Raw genomic sequence first — 9,040 nt, 5'->3', positions numbered from 1 at the left:
CATTCAGCTCCAGAAGCCTGTACCACAGGGATAGGAGGCCCATTCAGCCCCGGGAGCCTGAACCACAGGTACAGGAGGAGGCCCATTCAGCCCCAGAAGCCTGTACCACAGGGGTAGGAGGAGGCCCATTCAGCCCCAGAAGCCTGTACCACAGGGAGAGGAGGCCCATTCAGCCCCGGAAGCCTGTACCACAGGTACAGGAGGCCCATTCAGCCCCGGAAGCCTGTACCACAGGTACAGGAGGCCCATTCAGCCCCGGAAGCCTGTACCACAGGTACAGGAGGCCCATTCAGCCCCAGAAGCCTGTACCACAGGGAGAGGAGGCCATCCGTGCCTCATTATGCTCCCTTGCCTGTCAAGAGTGTTAGCTTAAATCCAGCCAAGACAACCGTTACCAGATTTTTTAATACCAGCTTTGCGTGCCGTTTATTGTAAGGGGAGGGTTATGGTAAGAAAAAGTAGAGTTACAGCCACAATCAGACCAGCCACGATGGACTGAATGATCTGCTCCCTCCAAGCGAAAAGCAAACCTTCCTTCTTCCATTTCCACAGCCCAGTTCTAATCTTTAAGATTTCAAACGCGGCAGAGCCGAGAGTTATTCGCCCGTCCAATAGCGCCCTCAATCACCAGCCCAGCTCCGTCCATTCCCCCATTCCGTCAGTCTCGAGCGAGCCCGTGTGGTACCCAGGCCCTTTCTACTACCACCACCCAAAAAAAAAACTAAAGCTACCTCTGCTGAACCCGAGTCCCAGTAAACTCTCCCGTCTCTGAACAGGTCCCACGTTAACATTAGCCATTAGCGGGGGGGGAGGATGGGGTAAAATCACTGAGCAAACCAACCCAAGCTGACTGGAGGATACATTGCCACAAAGGGTATAACCTTCCCATGCAATCCCCCCCCCCACCACCTACCGCCACCCACTGACTCCCCACCCTCCAGCGAATCCGCAGCTTTAACGCTCGAACGAGGAATTCATTGCAGTCAGGCGGAGAATCGATTTCCGCCAGTTTGCCCGAGCGGATATGTCCTCGTCACAGCCGAGGAGGAGTGACACTTCTTCATTTGCGAAACGGAGTTGTGCAAATTAAAAAGAACGGGAGTGCGGTTGGGGGGGGGGGGGGAGGGTGGCAGAGACGGCAGCAATCGCTCGTTCCCCGCCCCTCCCCACCCCCCCCCCCCACCACCACTTCATCTCCCCCCTCCTTCAGAGGGGGGGGGGGGGGGGGGTGCCGAGTAAAAGCGGGAACTCCGGACCCGCAGGGCGAAGGGAAAGATGAGGGAGATTGACACCATTCGCCCTGGGCGATCGGCCATTAGTCGGCTGGCCAGCACATCCCGGCTGGAAGCCAGCCCGGCCCGGTGTCAGCCTCGGGTCCAACGTTCCCCGGGGCTCCTTCCCGCGACGTGAAACCGGATCGGCTTGCTTCGAGGCCGAGAAACGTGCCCAGACGAGGAATCTCCCTTCCCCGGGGCCCAGTTAAAGTTTCTCTATTTGCGTTTTGTTTTGTTTTTTTTTTATTTAAAAAAAAAATCCTCAGCGTTCCCGATTCCATGGGAGGAAATCTTGGGGGGGGGGGGGGGGGGGAACGAAGCTCTGTGCAATCCGGAGAGTTTGGAGGAGGAAGCCCTTTCCTGACCGAGAGCGAGCAATTTCGGATTCTCAGCTTCAGCCGACACTCTTCCCGTCAATCCCAGCTTGCGTACGTCACCGATGACGGAACATCGTCCCCAAATCCACCTCTCCCTCTGCGCAGCGGCCCACTCTCGTGCCTCTCTTCCAACGGGGGGGGGGGGGAAAAAAGAGAGAAAAAAAGACGACGACGTGAAAAAAAAAAAAAAATTCACCCAGACCCAATTTAGAGTTCAACTCCTAGTTGGTGCGAGGAAGGTTAAATATGTAGTGTTGGAAAGAAATTAGTTCTAGACAATCCCCAGGATAGGAATGTTGCCTGGTTTCCAAGGTAACCGTAGTTCAAGTCAGCCATGACAGGTCCCTTGCCCGCAGGGCCTCTCGACTTCGCAGAGAACGTGCCGTCCGCATCGACTCCCGAGGATGTGCAGTTCGCATCGACTCCCTTGGTCGAAGTGCCTGCTCAGGGCATGTGGCGGATGGTGTGGAAGATCCAATCCATTTTGGTGGTCCACCCACCATGGTGGGCATCGTTCATCTGCTTGGTGAAGTACTCCAGGGCCTCCTGCTCCATCTTGTCCAGCGCCAAGGTCTTGCGGATGTAGGCGATGTCGTCGAAGGACTGCAGCTCGGGCATGCCCGAGCCCAGCATCATGGAGAAGAGATTGATGAAGAGATTGGCGTGCTGGCGGATGGCCAGGTACGCCTTGTAGCACATCTCCTGAAACCTGCCGTGGCGGAGGGGGAACGAGGGAGAGGAGAGACAGCGTGAGTCAAACGTTCAGTGCGATCTCCTGACCGTTTACATCCCAACCTCAAAGCCTCCCCCCACCCCACCGCCACAACAAACCAAAATGTGCATTTACGTAGCGCCTTTTAAGAGAAGGCACTGGACAACGATTGGACAAAACGTGACTGCAAGCCAAGATGAATAAATCACGGGCGAGGAGAGAGAGGTTGGTTTTGGGGGGGGGGCATCTCAAAGGGAGTGAGACGTTTCAGGAGGGAATTCCAGAGCTAAGGGCAGCGACGGGCAACATAGGCCTGTGAGTGGGCCACATGAGTGGGCCTCCTTCGCCTCAGGGGGCAGCAAGGTTGAAATCGAGGCTCGTCCGCTCACTGTGACCCCATGAATAAGATTCAATGTTTATCATAGATTTATCATAGAATTTACAGTGCAGGAGGAGGCCATTCGGCCCATTGAGTCCCCACCGGCTCCTGGAAAGAGCACCCTACCCGAGGTCAACATAACCCAGTCACCCCACCCAACACTAAGGGCAATTTTGGACACTAAGGGGCAATTTATCACAGCCAATCCACCCTAACCGGCACATCTTTGGACTGTGGAAGGAAACCGGAGCACCCGGAGGAAACCCACGCACACACGGGGAGGATGTGCAGACTCCGCACAGACAGTGACCCAGGCCGGAATCGAACCTGGGACCCTGGAGCTGCGAAGCAATTGTGCTATTACCGTGCTGCCCCTATATTTCCCACACGCCGAATATTTCACACCAGTCGGGGAAAAGAAACGTAATGGACGAAAATCGGCAGACAATCCCGCACGTGGGCAGCGGTCAACAAAAATGTCTCGTGGGGGCCTCACTCCTGAGTATTAGAATTGGCAAGTCATGTTGCAGCTGTATAGAACCTTAGTTAGGCCACACTTGGAGTATATGAAATTAAAAATGAAAATGAAAATGGCTTATTGTCACGAGTAGGCTTCAATGAAGTTACTGTGTAAAGCCCCTAGTCGCCACATTCCGGCGCCTGTCCGGGGAGGCTGGTACGGGAATCGAACCGTGCTGCTGGCCTGCTTTAAAAGCCAGCGATTTAGCCAAGTGAGCTAAACCAGCCACTGTTTAGTGTTCAATTCTGGTCACCACACTACCAGAAGGCTGTGGAGGCTTTAGAGAGGGCGCAGATTTACCAGGATGTTGGCCGGTAGGGAGGGCATTAGCCGGTTCAATAAACTCGGTTTGTTCTCACTGGAACGACGGAGGTTGAGGGGCGACCTGATAGAGGTCTACAAAAGTATGAGGGGCATGGACAGAGTGGATAGTCAGAGGCTTTTTCCCCAGGATAGAGGGGTCAATTACTAGGGGGCAGAGGTTTAAGGTGCGAGGGGCAAGGTTTAGAGGAGTTACGAGGCAAGTTTGTTTACACAGAGGGTAGTGGGTGCCTGGAACTCGCTGCTGGAGGATGTGGTGGAAGCAGGGACGATAGTGACATTTAAGGGGCAACTTGACAAATACATGAATAGGATGGGAATAGAGGGATACGGACCCAGGAAGTGTAGAAGATTTTAGTTTAGACGGGCAGCATGGTCGGCGCAGGCTTGGAGGGCCGAAGGGCCTGTTCCTGTGCTGTACTTTTCTTTGTTCACTCGGCTTAGGGCTTTGACAGCTGAGTAAGAGGCCGGAATTAAGAGGGGCGTCATAAAACCATGCTGAGAATTTAATCGGACTCACAGCTCAAACTCCTTGGTTTTGGTGCATTCCTGGGCGCCTTTGCTGATCACGATCAGGAAATCCTGGGTGAGGACGAACGGGACCCGCTCCCGCTTGTAGCCAAACTTCTTCTTCTTGTGGTCAAGAAAGTGGCCAAAGTCGATGTGGAACAGCTGGACAAAGAGAGAGAGAGAGAACGTGCAGACACACACATATTAATAATAAGAATAATCTTTCTTGTCACAAGTATGGCTTACATTAACACTGCAATGAAGTAGGGCAGCACGGTGGCGCAGTGGTTAGCATTGCTGCCTCACGGCGCTGAGGACCCGGGTTCGAATCCCGGCCCTGGGTCACTGTCCGTGTGGAGTTTGCACATTCTCCCCGTGTCTGCGTGGGTTTCGCCCCCCACAACCCAAAGATGTGCAGGGTAGGTGGATTGGCCGCGCTAAATTGTCCCTTAATTGGAAAAAAGAATTGGGTACTCTAAATTTATTTTTAAAAACACTGCAATGAAGTTCCTGTGAAAATCCCCAAGTCACCACATTCCGGCGCCTGTTCGGGTACACGGAGGGAGAATTCAGAATGTCCAATTCACCCAACAAGCACGTCTTTCGGGACTTGTGGGAGGAAACCGGAGCGCCCGGAGGAAACCCCGCGCAGACACGGGGAGAACGTGCAGACTCCGCACAGACAGTGACCCAAGGCCGGGAATCGAACCTGGGACTCTGGAGCCACGAAGTGCTAACAGTAGATAATAATAAACCCCCAATCCTGCTCAACATCGACAAGACGAAGGTGACGCAGGTGGACAGGAAGACGGACAAGATCCTGATTTTTAAACATTTTAAACAGAGGCCTTTCCCCAGGGTAGAGGGGTCAATTACGAGGGGGCATAGGTTTAAGGTGCGAGGGGCAAGGTTTAGAGGAGATGTACGAGGCAGGTTTGTTTACACAGAGGGTAGCGGATGCCTGGAACTCGCTGCCGGAGGAGGTGGTGGAAGCAGGGACGATAGTGACATTTAAGGGGCATCTTGATAAATACATGAATAGGATGGAAATAGAGGGATACGGACCCAGGAAGTGTAGAAGATTGTAGTTTAGACGGGCAGCATGTTCGGCGCGGGCCTGGAGGGCCGAAGGGCCTGTTCCTGTGCTGTACTTTGTTCTTTGTATTCTCTCATGTTGGTGTGGACCACCATTTGTTGCCCAGTCTCTTGAGCGGGCACTTTGGAGTCAACCGCATTGGGGGGGGGGGGGGGGGGGGGGGGGGCGCTAGAGTCACGTGTAGGTCAGACCGGGGTAAGGACGGCAGATTTCCTTCCCTGAAGGACATTAGTGAACCAGATGAGATTTGAAGGACAATCGACAATGGTTTGAGGGCTAGACTTCCGATTCCCCCATTTTACTGAATTCTAATTACACTGTCTTCCTTGGCCGGGATTTGAACACTCGTTCCCAGAGCGTCACCCTGTGTCTCCGGATTACGAGCCCACTGATTTTTTTTTTGATTTTTTAAAATAAATTTAGAGTAGCCAATTATTTTTTTTCCAATTAAGTGGCAATTTAGAATGGCCAATCCACCTAACCTGCACATCTTTGGGTTGTGGGGGGTGAAACCCACGCAGACACGGGGAGAATGTGCAAACTCCACACGGACAGTGACCCAGGGCCGGGATTCGAACCCGGGTCCTCAGCGCCGCAGTCCCAGTGCTAACCACTGCGCCACATGCTGCCCTAGGAGCCCACTGATTAATGAAGTTCAGTTTGATACCGTCTGCTACCCTGGCTCACTTGTGACGCCCTCTCATAGAATTTACAGTGCAGAAGGAGGCCATTCGGCCCATCGAGTCTGCACCGGCTCCTGGAAAGAGCTCCCCACCCAAGGTTAACACCTCCACCCTATCCCCATAACCCAGTAACCCCACCCAACACTAAGGGCAATTTGGGACACTAAGGGGCAATTTACCACGGCCAATCCACCCTAACCTGCACATCTTTGGACTGTGGGAGGAAACCGGAGTACCCGGAGGAAACCCACACACACACGGGGAGGATGTGCAGACTCCGCACAGACAGTGACCGAAGCCGGGAATCGAACCTGGGACCCTGGAGCTGTGAAGCGATTGTGCTAACGATCTCGCGAGGTAACAGGCAATGAGGGCAGCAGAGAATAGAAACCAGCAAAGACCCTTTATAGTCCAGCCACCCCCTCGGAACAAGGACGGACTGACAGACGGTGATAGATGTAGTAGGAGTTTCAGGCGGATTGTACGATGCATTTGGCTCATTAAGGGTTCAAATTCTGGGTTTTTGTGTGTGTACGACTGCTGCAGTCACGTTTTTTAAAAGCCTGGTTTAAAAAGGCGGACACTCAAAGTGCAATTAAAGCATCGTAAAAGTTTGGGCAAATGGAATCATGTTCGTATGAAGAAGATTCCCTGGGGAGTAGATAATTAGAGACATTGTGTTGGCCGTAGCACGGTGATGTAGTTAATGGAAGGAGCCGGGGTGGAAGCAGTCAGGTGTTGAGTTTCCGCTTTGGTCTTCAGCTCACTTATTTGTCCGCGTACAGACCAGCAGCTTTCCTCAAAGCAGTTTAGTCAAAAAAAGACTTTTGCCTGTGAGCGTAACGCCAGTTTCTGCAAAGGCCGGCAGGTTAAACAACAGTCTGACACAGGCAAGAATCTGCAGCTGGTTCCTGAAGGATCTCTCCTTCTCAAAGTGATTTATCCAAGACATCTCCTTACAGCAAATATTGCTGGGTGGACTAACTATTTAAAGTGGATTCTGGCCAGAGATGGGTTCTGTTTGAGTGGAGATAAAAGATAGCAGTCAGGAGTTAGCATTACATGTTATTGTTAAGCATTGTTTAACTGGTATTTTCTTTCCGAGGTTAAATTTAGTAATACTGTGTTAGTATTAAAGTATGTTTTAATAGACCATATCCCTACGGTCTATTAAAGTGTGAGGAATCACTCACGGAGTGAGGAATCCTGTCCTCAGTCTTACAAATTAAATAAAGTATTGGGGTTCCTGCCTGGTATCCTAGCAACTGTTGGGGTCTGGTCCGGGGTTGTGATGCAGACAGACGCTTACATTGCCCAACAGCGGAGTGATTACAGGCTCTCCACCCCCCCCCCCCCCATCATCCCAGCCTCAAGGTTCGCCAATGGCCTGTTGAGAAACGCCGCTCAGTCAACACGAGCCCACTCACCTGACCATCATCCTTCACCATGATGTTGCTGTTGTGTCGGTCTCCAATCCCCAGAATGAACGTGGCCACACAGTATCCAGCACAGGAGTGGGTGAACAGGTCGATCGCAGCATCGTAACTGGGCAATCAGAATAATTGGACACTGGGAATTAACCGCGGCCACTTACAGCACAGAAACAGACCACACACGCGGGGGGGGGGGGACAGAGGAGGAGTCGGCCCTCGAGCCTACCCCGCCATTCAACAAGATCACGGCCGATCGACACCATCCCAGACTGGGAAATATATCGGTCGTTCCTTCACTGTCGCTGGGTCAAAATCCTGGAACTCCCTCCCTAACAGCACAGTGGGTCTACCTACACCACAAGGGACAAATAGGGGCGGGCCTTCTCAGCTGCGTCTGCCCGATCAAACCACCCATTACAATAATTCTCACCAAGTTGCTGTCCGGTGGGGAGCTTGCTGTGCACAAGGCGGCTGCCGCCGTTTCCTACATTATCGCGTGCTTCCAACTTATTTCACTGCCGGCAGATCACGCACTTGGAGCATCCAGAGCTCGTGAAGAGGTGCCGTCGAAAGATTACTTTGTTCGCTTCTTCTCAGAGTGACTCTTAAGAAATCGAGTGCTGTTCCTGAAATACCGTGCATCCCCTGCCTTTACGTTCACCCACATTAAACTGCATTTGCCACATATCCGCCCATGCTATTGACGCTTGGGGGGGGGGGGGGGGGGGGGGGGGGGGGGAGGCTTTCATTCCAGGAGTTGGATTTTGTCAATGCGCAGTAAAGAGCCAGCTCCTTCCTACTTTGACCAAGTCGCCACTCTCGTCAGGGTCAGGCTATTCAGCCACGGCGACCATCACACCCCCCCCCCCACCCCCCCAATGCCCGCGGGTTTGCACTTGCCCATGCGGACAGTGATCAGGATAGGGTTGGCATGTCTGGGGGGGGGGGGGAATAGGAATGAATTCTACTTCTAAAAGCCCCCCCACCACCACCAGCCCAGGCACCGACTGGGAAACGAAGCAGATTCGCGACTGGTCTGAATCGGGTCAAAGCGGACCCAGTCGCGACATGCTGCACTTGCACCTGTAACGGAATCGTGCGCCCCTGGCTACAACCCACCCACCCCCTCCGGCGCCTCACTCCGCCAGCTCACCCACCGCAGTACCCGGTTCGGGGGGGGGGGGGGGGGGGGGAAGGTGCTGAAAACAGGACTTACGCCTCCCCCTTGTTCTTGTCCTTGAGCCACTGGTGCAGGGTGTGGCTGTTGAACTGGAGTGCCCCCTTCAGGCCGCCCTTGCACTGAATCTGCATGATGGTGTGGGAACTCCTCACGGCCTCAATCAGCCCCACGCAGTCTCCGATCGACAGGCACCCGTAAGGCAACATCCTGGCAACGACATTAAAAACCAACATCGTTAAGGATAAGAATCGACAAGCAGAGGATATTGATTAAGTATCTCGAGCATATATAAAGAGAGACTTTCCTCGGCCGGTGGGCTGCGGGGGGGGGGGGGGGGGGGGGGGGGAAGGAGCTGGGTTCATCATCCCTTGACCAGGAATTATATTTAGTTTAGTTAGCTGGTAGGTTTTTTCTGGTTAGAGAGTACAACCAGAGGATGGGCAGCACGGTAGCATTGTGGTTATCACAATTGCTTCACAGCTCCAGGGTCCCAGGTTCAGTTCCCGGCTTGGGTCGCTGTCTGTGCGGAGTCTGCACGTCCTCCCCCCCCCCCCC

General features: G+C 53.4%; 1 protein-coding gene across 1 annotated transcript; it reads right to left on the bottom strand.

Annotated features, from left to right (window-relative positions):
* Positions 1-1,188: 1,188 nt before the first annotated feature.
* On the bottom strand, positions 1,189-8,718 carry LOC119958303 (phosphatidylinositol 4,5-bisphosphate 3-kinase catalytic subunit alpha isoform-like). The gene is made up of 4 exons (XM_038786739.1): positions 8,522-8,718; positions 7,300-7,417; positions 4,104-4,255; positions 1,189-2,360 (listed from the first exon to the last, which is right to left on the bottom strand). Exons 1-4 carry the CDS (start codon positions 8,716-8,718, stop codon positions 2,096-2,098), a joined length of 732 nt encoding a protein of 243 aa, XP_038642667.1. The 3' UTR covers positions 1,189-2,095.
* Between the last annotated feature and the right edge of the window lie 322 nt (positions 8,719-9,040).

This window comes from Scyliorhinus canicula, chromosome 29 (genome assembly GCF_902713615.1).
Source record: "Scyliorhinus canicula chromosome 29, sScyCan1.1, whole genome shotgun sequence".
NCBI lineage: Eukaryota > Metazoa > Chordata > Chondrichthyes > Carcharhiniformes > Scyliorhinidae > Scyliorhinus > Scyliorhinus canicula.
Note: the sequence above shows the minus strand (reverse complement) of the source record. Positions and strands in the feature narration are given on the sequence as shown.